The 16541-nt window shown below is 40.3% G+C and overlaps 1 protein-coding gene across 4 annotated transcripts in view; it reads left to right on the top strand.

Moving 5' to 3' along the window:
• LOC122564442 (solute carrier family 12 member 7) overlaps positions 1–14761 on the top strand; it is a 223530-nt gene extending 208769 nt beyond the window's left edge. For 3 of the 4 annotated variants that reach the window (XM_043719309.2, XM_043719307.2, XM_043719308.2), the window contains 4 exons: positions 2592–2767; positions 4138–4152; positions 7124–7257; positions 11174–14761. In XM_043719309.2, coding sequence (XP_043575244.2) covers positions 2592–2767; positions 4138–4152; positions 7124–7257; positions 11174–11265 — 417 coding nt within the window. In that variant the 3' untranslated portion in view covers positions 11266–14761. Of the gene's footprint in view, positions 1–2591; positions 2768–4137; positions 4153–4210; positions 4306–7123; positions 7258–11173 lie in introns of those variants that run through there. The other variant, XR_015752843.1, reaches the window with a different exon arrangement.
• The last annotated feature ends 1780 nt before the right edge of the window (positions 14762–16541 follow it).

Raw genomic sequence — 16541 nt, 5'->3', positions numbered from 1 at the left:
TCTCATGATAGTAGTGCAGTTCAACAAAGTCTTTCATGCTCAAGAATGGGTTCCCCATTGAGGTGTCTCCACCCAGACGTGAATAGTCAGAGGCATCTCTAGGATTTTCTCCATGTAGGGATTAAGGAATGTATGGTCCCCACCCCTCACCTCTGCTGTTGTTTGACGTCAGTCCAGTTATGGGCCAGCATTTCCTGCAATGAGGCGACCAGGAGGAATAACCATGATGGAAGTATATGGAAGGGCAGTGACATGTGAGCTGAGAGGCGGTGAGTTGGCTCCAATGGGTAAGAAGCACAGAGGGCAAACTAGGTTAGTCGTTTAGGAGTATGAGGTGGGTGAAAACATAAAGTGGATATGATACACGCGATAACGAATGTTCTAATTCGTGAGTCTTGGTGAAAGGCATGTAGAGTCGGGATCAGTGCCCTTGAGTGTGAGGAACTTACTTTTCAAGAGCACAGAAGGTCATTGACTTCTTTCCTGCACTCCCCACTTCATGTAGAGCATGGCATTAAACAGGTCTGGAAACTTGGCGCCTCATGGTAGTTGGCTGGCGAAAGGGCTATCCTCCACCCGGTTTCTCAACATCACAAGGACCCTGTCCCTGATGCCAGGAGTGACCTGTCCTTTCTTGTGGGCCATGTGTTCTGTGTTGACAGTCTAATGCTGTGGTACAAGAGATCTTCCTGATTTGCAGCTTCTGAAGTGGTGCGTAGCTAGACTTGAAAATGGTGCAGAGGGAAAGCCAGGAAGTTCTAGCAGTGGCGAGCATTTCTGCGTGATTTCCTAGGTGTCCAAGAGCCTGGTGCATAACTAATGAGGTAAAGAGCGGAAGGTTCTGAGAGAAAAGTGGCTCTGAGCCATGGTGGAGTGGACACCCTGAATCTCGCTTGATACAAAACCCATTCAAATGAGAAGCTGCCATCCTGATTGCTGATTCATTCAAATTTGAATTTAAATTTGCTTTATTGTCACATACTCATGAGTACAATAAAAAGTTTACAAGTTGCCACTTGTAGCACCATCTTAGGTACAAAGGCACCGAGGTACAGATTTTGGAGTATAAATTCCTAGAAGAAAATTAGAAAAATAAAGAAATAAAAAGTCCCATGTTACAGACCTTCAAAAGTACAAAATCATAGTAGTAATTTAGAAAAATGAAAAAGCTTCAGAATAACAGGTCTTCCATGATAATATAATAAAGACAAAAAAGTTAAAAATTAGTTTCCGCAAACAACACTTTGAATTACAATTTGTGAAGAATTTGTAAAGGTGATGTATGTGGTAGATGTAGTGAGCTAGGCAAGAACAGGTATCATTAACTCATTTGCTCCCAAAAAATACGCCCGATATGGTTTTTTGTTTTCCGACTTTGCGTTTGGGTTAGTTGTTGAGTAATTGCAAAGAGATCGGATTTGTCACGATTAGTCAACAACTGTTATTGCTGCAGGGACTAAGATGGTGATAGCTGAATTAGATGGCAAGAGAGAATTGACAGATTATAAAAGATCATTTCCTAATTTAAATTTTTCTCCATCCATCTCTTCCCTTTTCTCTGATTATATAGCCAACAGTTTTACCGGGGATTATCATCCTGTAGTAATACATTTAAGTTTACAGAGAGATTTATGTTTATCATTTGTCACAGCTCAGCACGGACTGTACAATCACATTCCACACTGTGACACTGATACTGTCAAGAATGATTACTGTTGATGCTGATTATTTGTAGTGATCTACCCATCAATTATTGCAAGTTATGAATTTTCAAGAAACTGCAGCCAAAACCTTCATTTCACTGCTTTCACATTATGATTAGTGTTTGTCTGTTGTTAGATCACTCCTTCTGTAAGTCAGTTATCTTCCAAAGAAATCAAATAAAATTGCAGTTTCTAAGTTCTGTTGCTATACCTTTCTCTATTCAAAACTTTTCAATGTGTGTTTGAACACTTTTTGTCCAATGTATATTAATTAACTACAGTTGGAATACAAGCAAAATGATGGCAATGCTCAGCAGGTCAAGATGCTTTAGGACAAGCATTTTCCATCAGAATTAGAAAAGGTTAGAGATGCAATAAGGTTAAAGCAGGATCCAAGGCAAGGCAAGGCTGAGATACTAGAGAGACTGAGTGATGGAAAAGATGATATAAGTGATGCAAATAATAAAAAAAGCAAAAGTTTGGGTGTAAATTGAAAATGGCAAAGATGAGCAAACTCGAAAAGATAGATGGAAATTCTCTTGGAGAAGGAGAGCATAACTTGCTTTGCCGTATACCACCTGATTTCCATGCAAAGTATTAAATAAATAATTTATCACTGTATACCTCTGTACATTTGCTAAGTAAGGAGAACTAAGTCAGTTGAAATCTTAAATTTTCGAAGACAGTGTATTGGACCTCATGCAGCCAGTCTGTAATCTGAGTTGGTGTTGTCTAACCCTCTGGGTAGCAAAGAGTGGGCATTAGTAGAACTTTGGTGACGTTGGCCCACATGAGGGCCAGTGGGATGACCGTTTTTGACATGGTTCTATATGGTTTGGACTTATGCCAATTCAGTGACTATTGCCTCCTCTTGGATTTGCATTATAGGCCCAGCTGATACATGACAGGAATGCAGCAGCCCACTCCTCTGGCACTGACCGACTCTCCGTTTCTCCTGAAGGAATACACATGACCTGGACCAAAGAGAAAATCACAGCAGAAAAGAACAAAAACAAAGAATCTTTATCTCCAGAAGGTGTGAGGGATATTTTTAACATGAAACCGTAAGTTATTTTCCATTTTATTTTTTCTGTTTGGCATCATTGCTCACCATTCTTTCCCATTGAGTGTGTTTTTAATGTGGAATCTGAAATGGGTACTAAGTTCACACCGGTTCTGAGAACTCTTCACGTTGGTTCACAGAACTTTGTTCTAGAATTTCTTGTGTCAAGAAGGACCAAAACTCCAAACTCACTTGTTAACCCCATTGGTTGATGCATATTCAAAGTGACTGCATCATTCTGAGTGAATGGATAAAGACAGCGTCCGACTGAACAGAATAGACACCTCTGGGTCATATTTCTGTGAGCATAATCGGAGTCTGGCTGCTAAAATAGAATCATAGAATCCCTCCAATGTGGGAGCAGACCATTCAGCCCATCGAGTCCACACTGACCCTCCGAAGAACATCCCACCCAAATGATGACAGTGAATCCATTGTCAATTGTCAGAAAAACCCATTTGGTTCACTGTCCCTGAGGGAAGGAAACTGCCATCCTTAACTAGTCTGGTCTACATGTGACTCCAGACCCACAGCAATGTGGTTGACTCTTATGTACCCACTGGGCAATTAGGGATGGGCCAGTGATGCCTTCATCCTATGAATGAATTAAAAATATCAAATGCACAAAAAAAGTCAATTCGTGCAAAAGCTTAGACCCTTTTAAAGATGTGGGTGGTCTGAAGGTGGTATTGTTTTGTAAGTGAATCATTTATAGACAACAGAAGAGGAGATGTTTAATACTGGATGTGACTGGAGATGGGTGGACTTCCTTGCTCTGACTGATCCAGATACGCTCCCGACTTCCTAGAGTTTTCAGTCCAGCCAGTAGGCCTTGAGGACTGTACAAGAAACATTCTGGTTTCCCTGCTACCACACGTGCTCTCTTCTCCACTCCTCCCTTTTATGTGAGACTCTCTAAACTGAGATGTTTGCATAGCCAGACCTCCCCTGCTGGATTGCCTGCTTGTTGCCTGTTTGCAGTGAACTACTGGTATCTAACCAGTGGGAAAGGCTACTATGACAAACACCACTGTTACTGACTCAGCAACTCAGCTGCATAGTTTCCTGACCCAAGTTAAATTTTCCAGTTTTGGAAAACAACTGGTTACTTGGTAGCTTGTCGTAACATTGTCAAACCAGGATGTATGTGAATCACAAGAAACCAAACATTAGCTCCACCAGAAAACAATTAGGAAGAGACTGAGGTAGTGTGAAATTAGTAAATTGCATTATAACGGCCCGTGTTCTTTAATGTAATACTTTAGAAATGTAATTATTCTTTCCTGTGACCCTGACTCTCTGGAATTAGGAACAACCAGCCTTTATGTTTAAACGTGCAATAACTGCTATTTTTCTTTCCCTCTGTTTCAGAGAATGGGGAAATCTGTAAGTCACGTTTTGCTTTTAATTTAATCTGCAATCCTTTGTGTGTTTGTATTTGTAGATAGTCCTTAACAGCACATGAGGTTTTCTCCAAAAGCTTCAATAACTACAGAATGTGGAGGGCGATTGCTCTCTCTCTTCAAATTATCCTAAAGAGTAAGGACTGTGTTTATGCTAATTCAGTTTGGACATCTACATCAAAACTGTTTTCTCTGTTTATTTATCAATAATTTGCATATTCAAATTAGATTATTCGGTGTTTACTGCAGCTCCATACAGGGTCAGTATATTTCAATTTATCTTCAAGGTTTCCCAGATCTTTGATTCAGTTGTGAGGCACCTTGTCGAAGGCCTTTTGGAAATCTAGATACACCACATCTACTGGGTCCCCATTGTCCACTGTGCTCGTAATGTCTTCATAGAATTCCAAAAGATTAGTTAAGCATGACCTGCCCTTCATGAACCCGTGCTGCTTCTGCCAAATGGGACAGTTTCTACCTAGATGCATTGCTATTTCTTCATTGATAATAGATTCAAGCATCTTCTCCACTACATAAGTTAAGCACTGGTCGGTAATACCCCGTCATTTGTCTACCTCCCTTTTTAAACAGTGGCGTCACATTTGCTGTTTTCCAATCTGTTGGAACTGCCCCAGAGTCCAACGAATTTTGAAAAATTACCACAAGTGCACTTGCTATGTCTCCCGCCATCTCTTTTAGTACCCTGGGATGCATTCTATCAGGGCCAGGAGATTTGTCTACCTTTAGCTCCATTAGCTTGCCCAACACTAGCTCTTCTGTAATAATGATTGTTTCCAGGTCCTCACTTACCTTTGTCTCTTTATCAATTACTGGCGTGTTATTTATGTCCTCCACTGTGAAGACTGACAAATACCTGTTCACTGCTTCGGCCATTTAATCATATCCCATGACTAATACCCCTTCTCATTCTCTAAAGGAACATTGTTTACTTTAGACATTTTTTTGTTTTATATATTTATAGAAACTTCTGCTATCCGTCTTTATATTCTGTGCTAGTGTTTTCTCCTGTTCTATATTTTCTTTAAAGCTCTTTTTGTGGCTTTCTGTTGATCTTAAAAGCTTTCCTAATCTTGTTTCCTCCTGGCCTTGGCCACTTTGTATGCCATCTCTTTCAACTTGATAGCCTCCTTTATTTCCTTAAACCCTATTCTTACAGTCCGTCCTTTTCACTGGAATATACATTTGTTAAGCACTTCGGAAAATTGCTTTGAACATCCACCAACGAACACCAGCTAGCCACAAAAAGACATAACCCTCTCTCCCTCGTAGCCCTACACACGGATGAAAAAAAAACACCAATTCGACTGGGACAACACACAATGCTTATAATGGGACAGGCTAAGCAAAGACATGCCAGAGAATTCCTAGAGGCCTGGCACTCCAACCACAACACCATAAACAAACACACAGATCTAGATACCGTCTATCAACCCCTCAGAAAACGAACAGGAAATGACATCACCACAAACCCCAGGAACCCCATCCAGGACAAACATATAAATAGAAAGCCAGAGACAACAGCTTCGCTTCACTTGGAGGTCACCACTGATGATGTTACCTAGCCAGATAATGAAACGTCTGGATATCAAACCTACAGCTCAGCGAGCAAACCTACACCCTAATCCTCAACCTGAGCTACAAACCTTGCATCCACCACTGCTCGTTAACTGTCTCATTATTAGGTCTTTGTTTCCAGTCTACTTTAGCCACGTCCTCCCTCATCCTATTGTAGTCTCCCTTGTTTAAGCTCAGGACCCTGGAATTGGATTTTATTTTCTCACACTCCATCTGTATTCTAAATTCAACTATACTGTGATCACGCCTTCCAAGAGGATTTCTAATTATGAGATCTTTAATTATTCCTGCCTAACTATATAGGGCCCAGATCTAGATCCCTTGTCGGTTCCATGACATACTGTTTAAGAAAACTATCGCGGAAACACTCAAAGGACTCCTCCTTAAGACTACCCTGGCCAAGCTGGCTTGACCAATCAATGTGTAGATTAAAATCCCCTCTGATAATAACCATACCATGTTTAATGTTCTTCAGCAGGTTGCTGGATGGGAAAGACTCTGTAGTTGCCTGGCAGGAACCAGCTGAAATGGTCTAGCAAGCCACTTAGTTTGGTACACTGCAGTATGTTTCTGGATAAAGCTACGGGATAAGTCCCCTTTGTAAAACGAGAATATCTTTTTTCTATTCACTGAGCAACAGCATGATGAAGAAATGGATGTTTTGTTTTTATTGTTAAGACTCTGTTTCCATTTCCAAGTAGTACTTTTACCACTTAGTTCATAACCAAATGCTCCTTGCCAGAATTTTTAATACTTCAATTCCTGGTAGATCATGCACAAATGGGCTCAATCACAAAACAGGTTATAATATTTAATCTTTTAATATTGTAGCCTATTGGTTGAAACAACCATTGAAGCTTTTGGATTGTGTGGGCTGAAAGGACTATGGAATATTTTCTCATGCATGTGTTTTGTGTGTGGAACTTGTATGCATGACACAGATCTTAAAGATTTTCACATCAAAATAATACTGTTTTGATGTTGCATGGTGTATATAGTAGGCAATTTTTAACTGTGCTTGAATATACTGTGGTTTAGATATCTGAGATCTGGATATGTGTTGCATGGTTCATATCCCTTTGGCAAAGGTATCCTGCCACCCCTTACCCAGTCTGGCCATCCTTTACCACAGTAGCAAAGCTGTACAGAAAAGGCTGATCAGCTTCCTCCTTTTGTGATAAATTAAATTAAAGAAGCTTTTCTAAACACATTCCTTGTTCTGTGCATGAGTAATTAAACATAGTGACTTTTCCTCCTTAATGTAACAGTGAGGATGTAGATGATAACTTAATTGTACTGCTATTCCTGTCACCTGATCCTGTCATATGTTTATGAATAATCAAGTTTTCCTCTTTCAGGAATCAGTCCAACGTTAGGCGGATGCACACAGCAGTGAAACTCAACGAAGTCGTTGTTAACAGGTCCCAGGATGCCAGACTTGTTTTACTGAACATGCCAGGACCCCCCAAGAACAGACAAGGAGATGAAAATTGTATCCTTCTCATCTCAGCTGCTATCCTTGGTGCTTTACAAGGAAGCAGGAACATTGTGAGGAGAGTGAAGGGCTATTTGTAATGTACACTAGTATTCAGTGCTCAGGCTTTTCTATTGAACAAAGCTACTTCCTACATTGTGTAATGCTCTTCTCATGCCTGAGCTTTTCTTTTTAAACCTTCTCTCTCCTTGACTTTTCACTCACTTATTTTGAGCTCTATAGACCAAATGTACCTTTAAAAAGGTTCTTAACTGTCCAACATTTCATTAATCTTCTCACCTCTTCCCTTTATCCCCCTTCCAACCTCACCTCTACTGAATGCAAAGAATTAATCGACAACCTTGTTACTAACTTGAGTATATTTATTCTACTTCAGTTGATTCATAGCCCTATTTCCTTGGCCATAATCCAAACCTATTCTCCCCATCCTTACCCAGCATACCCTGATTCTATACTCCTGTCACTTTTTTTGTACACTAAATGTCCCAGGCTCCCATTCTGAACTTATAATCAAACTTCATTTTATTTGACTCTTGACCATTCCAGAAGGTGATGGTCTAATGGTATTATTGCTGGCCCGTTAATCCAGAGAGAAAGTGCGGTCTGCAGATGCTGGAGATCAGAATCGAAAGTGTGTTGCTGAAAAAGCACAGCAGGTGAGGCAGCATCCGAGGAGCAGGAGAATCACGTTTCGGGCTGGAGCCTGATGAAGTGTTCTGACCCGAAACGTAGATTCTCCTGCTCCTCGACTGTTAACCCAGAGACCCAAGGTAATGTTCGAGGGATCTGGGTTCGAGTCCTGCTATGGCAAATAGTGGAATTTGAATTCCATAAAAATCTGGAATTAAGAATCTAACAGTAAAGGTGAATTCATTGCAAATTTTGTTTGGAGGAAAAGAAAATCTGGTTCACTAATGTCCATTGAGGGAAGCAAATGGCCATCCTTACCTGGTCTGGCCTGCATTTGACTCCAGATCCACAGCAATGTGGTTGACTCTTAACTGCTTAATGTCTTTATTGCCCATCTCTAATTGCTATAATTGAGTAATTAGAGATGGGCAATAAGGATTGGTCTAGCCAGTGACACTTACTTATCCCATGAATGAGGAAAATCACCCCCCCCACACACACACACACCTGCACCTTCCCAGCAACCCACCCCATTTCTATTTATCTCTGTCCCCTTCCCTCCCAACATTCCTGATGTAGCATTTGTGCCTGAAATGTCGATTCTCCTGCCCCTCAGATGCCATCTGACCTGCTGTGCTTTTCCAGTGCCACTTTTTTCTCAGATTTAATCTCTGTTCCAAAACTGTTATTGCTTCACTCTCAAGATAGCTATAATGTTTAGAGCTTAATAGCAAGTTAAATTCTAGTCAAAAGTCTATTATTTTGTTGTGCCACCTTTGAAGACTCATTGGATATAACCCATTCATGGGCATGGCCTACTTTGAGTTGACAAGCAATAAGGGGGTAGTCTGCTTTATAAATGAGAAATCGACCTTGTTCATTTCCTCTGACATAGAGCATGCACTTTGATTCGGCAGCTCAAACCCACTTGACTGTTTACTTGCTTTTCTTGTCTGTTTTAAAGGAGCTAAGTTTCTGGTGATGAGGAAAGGGGTGTGCAGATAGATCTAAGTGTGAAATAATAATTCCTTTTATTTATTCATTCAAGGGATGAAGGCCAGCATACATTCCCCATGCTTAGTTGCCCAGAGGACAGTTGAAGGTCAACCACACACTGAGTCTGCGATCACATGTAGACAAGATCACATAATGATGGCAATTTCCTTCCCTAATGGACATGAGTGTTATAAAGACAATTCTCCTCGTGACTTCTCCAAAATAAGCTTTTTTTTGTAAATCAGTCTTTTATCCAACACCTCTCAGGAGATAGTGCTAATGCCCAAAAAGGTCTTATGAGAACATTAATGACGTGTTAATCAGGCATTTGATAAAGTCCCACATGGCAGATTGGGAAAAAAAAATCACAGGGGATGCAGGGTGGGCTAGCTAGATGGATATAAAAGTGGCTTGCCATAGAAGACAGAGTAGCGGTGGAAGGGTGCATTTCAGAATGGAGACTGGTAACCAGTGGTGTTCCACAGGGATCAGTCTGAGATCCTTTCTAGTGTATGTAAACGATCTGGAGGAAAATGTGGTGGTCTGATGAAAAAGTTTGCAGATGACACCAAGACTGGTGGAGTTGCTGATTAGTGCTGACAATTGTGAAAGGATACAATAGGGGTGGTTCGGTGGCTCAGCAGTTAGCACTGCTGCCTCACAGCACCAGGGACCCAAGTTCGATTCCAGCCTCGGGTGACTGTCTGTGTGGAGTTTGCACATTCTCCCCGTGTCTGCGTGGGTTTCCTCCGGGTGCTCCGGTTTCCTCCCACAATCAAAAGCTGTGCAGGGCAGGTGAATTGGCCATGCTAAATTGCCCTTAGTCAGAGGGGAAACAGGTCTGGGTGGGTTGCTCTTCGGAGGGTCGGTGTGGACTGGTTGGGCCAAAGGGCCTGTTCCCACACTGTAGGGAATTTAAAATCTTAAAAAAAAAGCGACTTTGGCACAGAAATGGCAGATAGAGTCCAGATAGAATCCAGACAAATGCAAGGTGATGCATTTTGGAGGATCAGATTTAGATGTGAATTATATTGTAAATGCAGAACCCTTAGGAATGTTAACATATAGAAGGATCTGGATGTGCAGGTCCACAGTTCCCTAAAAGTGGCAACACAGGTGACAAAGGTTGATCAAGAAAGCTTATGGCATGCTTGTCTTCATCAGTTGGGGCATGGAGTACAAGATTTGGCAAACCATGTTGCAGCTATATAAAATCCCTGTTAGGTCATATTCTGAGTATTGTGTGGAGTTTTGTTTGCCACACTATCAGAAGGACATGGACACTTTGGAGAAAGTGCAGAGAAGGTTCACCAGGATGCTGCCTGCTCTCAAGGGCATTGTCCATGAGGAAGGATTAAAAAGACTAGGATTGTTTCCACAGGAAAGATGGCAGCTGAGAGGTGACCTGATAGAGGTCTACAAAATTTAGAGGCATAGGTAGGTGGATAGTCAAAGGCTTTTGCCCAGGGTTGATGTTTCAGTTACAAGGGGGCATCTGTTCAAGGTGTGAGGAGGAAAGTTTAAGGGAGATGTGCGAGGGAAAGTTTTAACGCAGTGCGGTAGGAACCTGGAACGCATTCCCAGAAGAGATGGTGGAAGCAGGCACATTGGTGACGTCCGGATGGTTACGTGAATAAGGAGGAAATGGGGACAAGGACTGAATAAGGGAGAAGGTTTGTTTTTTAGTTTAGTTTAGGGCATAATGATCAGCACAAGTTTGGAGGGCCAAAGGACCTGTTCCTGTGCTGTACTTCTCTTTTGTTTGTTCTATGTTACAGTAAAGAGCTCCTCTAATTTTTACATTTGTTGGTGTCCGACTTGATGGCCTTTTTCATACTTCCAGTGGTTAGAATTTAAGCAAATTGATTGCTGGTGGATCTCTGTTAATTGAGATAGTATGTATTATAAAGGCAATATTACAACAATCTCTTGGGCTATTTTAGCTTGTTTATTAATTGCACTGGGCATGCTCATAAAAATGAGCAAAAGTTGACGTTGGGGAAATTTGATTTTGTAATGTTTTTGAGTTCTCCAAAAGCTGTCAAATTTGTATCGGAAAATGAAGGGAGAAGCACAGGCCTGAATTCTGATTGGTCAAAGTGTCTATGGGAAGCTGCTAAATGTTAAAAGACAGTTTATTCGAATATCCTTTATCCGATCCCTTCCTTTGGTTTTAGTCATGACCCCAAGTTGTTGGTTATATCATGCTTTTTGTCATTTTCAATGAGTGTTAGTGTTTGACCAATTTCTCGAGGATCGTGGATGCCCTTGACTTAAAACCTGACAGACATGGAGTTTCTGGAGGTGCTGACTGAGGGCTTGAACAGAGTCCTCATGGTACGAGGTGGTGGCAGCGAAGTGATCACCATCTATTCGTAAGACTGCTGCGATGTAATGAAGCACAAATACCAAATGTGATGCCAACAAATTTCACCAGTGATGTTTGGCTTTTGTGTGTTGAGGGGTGTTGGGGTGTGGTGGTTGCTTCTGTGTGTCCTTTGCTGCTGGCATTTCTTTTAGTTATGGTTAGAACAGAGAAGTATCTTGATGCTGCGAAGACTTCTTCAATGTGTATTCTGGACCATGATTGATTGAGTGACTGGAGTCATTGCCACACGGTTTCTTGATGGCAAGAGGAGAGGGGAGGGAAAAAAAAGCACTTGCATCATGTGAACAGAAGACTCACTTTGTTTTCTCTCTCTGAACAAATCTGTGCAAATTCTGTAAGTGTATACTACTGTCAATAGTGTTGATGTATTCTTAGATGCTTAGTAATCAATGGTTTTGTATCTGTGCTGCTTTTCACAAACAGTTGCATGGAAGCCCAGGAAGATTAGGTCCATTTGGGGGGGAAAATGAGTATGCATTATTCAAAAGTGTTTGTTTTCATTGTATAAATAAATGCAAAATTCCTATTTTTTTTCTCTAGTCAACCATGGTTTTGCCCAGCTAAGCACACTTACAGTCAAAGTTCTCTCCAGGCACTTGCTAGGGCTGGCCACCAGGTGGTGTTCCTGCTCTTTTTATTCCTACCCAGGAGCTGAGCATTAGGCATTTCCCCTCATTGAAGCTCAGTTGCAATGGGGAGAAGTCTGTCTATCTTTGAGAAGCCCACACTTTTTGTGGGCATTCTTGTGCCACTTTACTGTTTTGTTTCTTTTTAAACCAGTTTAAAAAGAGTTTTGTTTCTTGCAAAAAGATAGGCTTGAATGACAGCCTTATTTCTACAAATAATGTAGTGTAGATGGCATGAGTTAAATGCTGGGAATGTATTAAATATGGGTACTTTGTTAAATACTTTTCTATAAGTGGGAAAACCAGCATTGTGTAGCAAGGTATGAATTTTTAAATTTGGCTTGTTCTGGAGTACTCTCTCTCAAACTAAAAAACTTTCATCTTGATTAAATGACCACCAGGATTAAAATAATTGTTTTTACACACCCAGAATAGAGGCTGAATAGGTACTTTAATTTCTTTTTATTTCTACACATTGTACAAATGTACCTCTGGGATTTCTACCTCTTTGCTTGCCTAATGAGTATTGGGTGGGTTTCATACAAGGTTTATGTGTAAAGAACTGGATATCCACCCTCCAAGACTATCCATCTGTTCATGGTGAATGACACTGCAAGAAGGGCAGTACCTTCTGCATGGGGTTTTTTTTTTGGTACATTTGCATAGAGAAAATCACACAGGTTTAATGTTCTAATTGAGAAGATCTATCCCAAAGGTTCACTCTATTTTTATAGAAATGAACAACTAAATGTGATGCATTTTTCTTCCGAGTTTGTTATTTTTGTTCAGTTTGAAACCATCTTATGTTGCTCACAAATCACCTGGTTCCTATTTTCTGAAGCTCTTGGCGTTGAAACATATTTAGTAGGTATATTGCCTCCCTGTAATCATGGGTTAAGTAAAGCGGTTTAAAATGTACCAAGATTTTCTGAGGTGCTTTCACATCAAGGCACATGGGCCACTTATTTTGAGCTCAGCTGACTGCACAGGCTTGGTTATAGCTATGGACCTGGTTCCGAGTCAGTGCAGGCCTGGGTCTCTCAATAGCCCAGGCCGGCCTTGCCCTGTGGGCATAGCTTCTCTGTCACATAGTGCCCTATAAGGCCACTTTTGTCGTTCATGTTATTATAAAGTTAACACTTAATCTCTCATTTCTTGTTTGTAACTGCCCTCTCCATGTTGACATTTGCTATGAGTTACTTTATACATTTCTGCTGCAGTTTGGTGATGGGACCCTTTCTCCATATCCGATGCTACATTCAGTTAATGCTCTGTTCATATATAGGCACCTTGCATCTGCTGTATATTAATCATTGATCTGAATGAATGCTAAACTTTCATGGCTATTTTGAGGTGAGAGACCTGCAAGATTCTATACATGTTGATCTTTAGTGAGTCCTGTTTCATAAGTGGTGATATTTTTTCTTGTTACTGGGTCATTTCTATTTAGTAAGAGAAAACCAGATGCAGTATTTCCTGTTCACCAGCTTACTTGGATGGCTTAACTGTTAGGAAACCGAAGGCCTTCAGCATGACTGAAGTAAATTCAACTCAACCTTTTGCCATCTTAAACTTGACTGTTACAATTTTTTAACTCGACTGCACTTAGGATTTGCAATGAAATGACCTTTTATTGCAGAATCCTGCGAAGGAAAGAAATTGATCCATGCCCATGCCTGTGTGTGTTCCACACTATTTTATCCTTTTAAGAATGGAGGCTCTGATTTAAAATTCATAGGGATCATGTGTCACCAAACATTTTATTAAAAGTGTACCGAGTTTATATTCTCTTTGTAGCCCAGTCAGATCACTGATGAAACAAAACCAGAAACTGCTGGTAAAGCTCAGCAGGTCTGGCAGCATCTGTGAAGAGAAATCAGAGTTAACATTTTGGGTCCGGTGACCCTTTCTCAGTCCAAAACGTTGACTCTGATTTCTCTTCACAGATGCTGAGAGACCTGTTGAGCTTTTCCAGCAGTTTGTTTTTGGTTCTGATTTACAGCATCCACAGTTCTTTCAGTCTCCCTAATAGTAAAGAAATTGGATTAGATAGTTTGGGTACCCTTTTGTAGCTTGGAGACAGCTGATGGAATTTTCCCAACCAGGCTGTTTCTTTCCATTTGCGAGAAGCTTGTTCTGTAGTTCCTAAGTTTGCGTTGTAATGGGAATGTATATGCACACAGATGGGGAGAGAGAGATGGGGTGGGGCTAATTTGTAACAGAAGCTTCTTAATTCTTTGACATCAAACCCAGGTGCTAGAAGTGTTTAGGAGGGAGTGACCTGCATTCCAACAGATTTGGGAAATTATAGGCACTTGACAAAACAGCATATTTGCAGAAAACTTTGTGAGTTTATGATTTGAGATTGAGACTGCATGTGTAAGGCATCTTTTAATGAAGCACAGATCACTGGGGGCTGCAGTTTTCAAACAAAAACATTTCACAGGCCCTTTCACACATGCGGAAAGAATGCCAAGTCAAATGATGCACTGAATAGACACATTTGGTGTGAAGTTGGTCCTTTATTTCTAGTTATTTTTTAAGAGTATAATTTTAAAAATTTACCAGCATTCATATTAGTTGTATCTTTTGATGAGTAATTTAAACTAGGTGTAATCATTACTCATGCCAGTTTTGTGGGGTAACTTATTTGGGTTATGTTGTTTTTTTGCGGGGAGGTGGGATGAAAGGAACAGGGTTTTAGAAAAAAACTGGTGTAAATGTAACTAAAACTTAGCCAATGTTACAATTGTATAAATAACCACATGTATTTAACAACTTGACATTATGAAATTAAATTTCCAAACTTTCTAAAGACTTCTAAGTACCATTTTGAACAAGTAAAAGATGTTATATATTATATCCATTTAAAGCTGTCTTTTTTTTTAAACTGTGTGAGAGTGGGAACAAGGTGGTTATGGTTTGCTATTTAATGACTATATAGCATTTGAGATTTATTCTCTCATTGATGAAAACTGTCTAATAATCAATTGCTCATCAGGGATTGACTAACTATGGGTTAGTTCATTTAAAATTGTAAAACACATGACTTGGTGCACATTAACAGCAGTCAAATTTGCAACATTGAATACAATGCACATAGGTGACCTCTTTTAAAGGCAAAATACCCAGGCAGCAGATTCATTCCAAACTTTGCATTCTTTTAAATTTTAAAGATGCGTATTTCTTGTCGTCGCCTGATATTTTGAAGAATAATCTGATGCTAAACACTCACATTTTGTGTAGATTCAATTTCTAATAGAACCCTTAAGCTCAAGTTCAGCTGAAGTGCTTTTGGCCGTACCATTTTCTTTCAATAAGTGTATCTTTATTCTAATGCTTTGGTGCTAGTCTGTCTTGAAGTTAATAACTGTTGACTTTATTCATAGAGTTGTACAGCATGGAAACAGATTCTTTAGTTCAACTCCTCCCAGTTCAATCTACTCTCAGTTGCTTTTGTTTGGCCCATATCCCTCAACCCTTCCTATACACATACCCATCCAGATACCTTTTAAATGTCGTAACTGTACCAGCCTCTACCACTTACACAATCGACACAATCTACCACTTACACACCACAGTCTACTTGAAAAAGCTGCTTTAGGTCCCTTTTATATCTTTCCCCTTAAACCTATGCCCTCTAGTTGTGGAGTCCTCTACCCTGGGAAAAACAATCTTGTCTATTCACCCTATCCATGCCCCTCAATAATTCATAAACCTCTATATGGGAAGCCCTCAGCCTCTGAAACTCCAGGGTAAAAAACCCCAACGTATTTAGCCTCTCTCTGTAGCTCAAACTCTCCGACTCTGGCAACATCCTTGTAAACCTTCGCTGTGCCCTTTTAAGTTTCACCATGTCCTTCCCATAGCAGGGAGACCAGAATTGCAAGCAGTATTCCAAAAGTTGCCGAACCAATGTCCTGTACAGCCCAACTCCTACACTCCAATATTCCTTTGTTAAAACAAGGGATAATGTCTTAAAGAAAATCATATGTTCCAAAACTCAATGCAGTTCATGGCATTGTGAGGAAGGATAAACCTTTTTAGCAACACCTGACACACCATTCACACTTTTGTCAAGAGGAGGGGTGGGTGGTGAGACATGCTCCAGATTAAATGATTGAGAAGGATGCATTGGCTTCTGCTGCAAACCTCATAAGCTATTTACAAAGATCTGGTGATCTATGCACTAAATATTTCCACATTCTTCCCATGAGTTTGATCCTGGTTTCGAGCCAAATGAAGATCTAGCCACCCAGAACGTGATGTAATCACTTAAAACAGCCAATTCCACTGAAGTATTCTCACAGAAAGCAAACCAGCATTTAAAATATATTGATTTTTGTCCACTCCATTAGAACTTCTCAAAGAGGGATTCATGTAGAAATGGAAATGTCATAATTCTTAAGAAAAATTTGACATTGCACAAATATGAAACTAGCCTTTCATGACAAGTGAGGCTGCTCAGTGCATATGGACATTTAACTTATAACTTTTGCTATGACATTTACAGTAAACAAAGTGAAAGGGACATGTTTCTGTCAATTTAGTCATTTCCACTTGGTTGCAGTCTGGAGATACTTGAGAATCATCCCCTATTGTGAAGAATCAAGTTCCAAAGTAACCTCTATTTCCATGTT

The sequence above is a fragment of the Chiloscyllium plagiosum genome, unplaced genomic scaffold (genome assembly GCF_037043375.1).
Source record: "Chiloscyllium plagiosum isolate Xiang-an unplaced genomic scaffold, Cpla_swu_hap1 HiC_scaffold_34, whole genome shotgun sequence".
NCBI lineage: Eukaryota > Metazoa > Chordata > Chondrichthyes > Orectolobiformes > Hemiscylliidae > Chiloscyllium > Chiloscyllium plagiosum.
The sequence above is the reverse complement of the archived record's forward strand: the minus strand, read 5'-3'. Positions and strand labels throughout refer to the sequence as shown.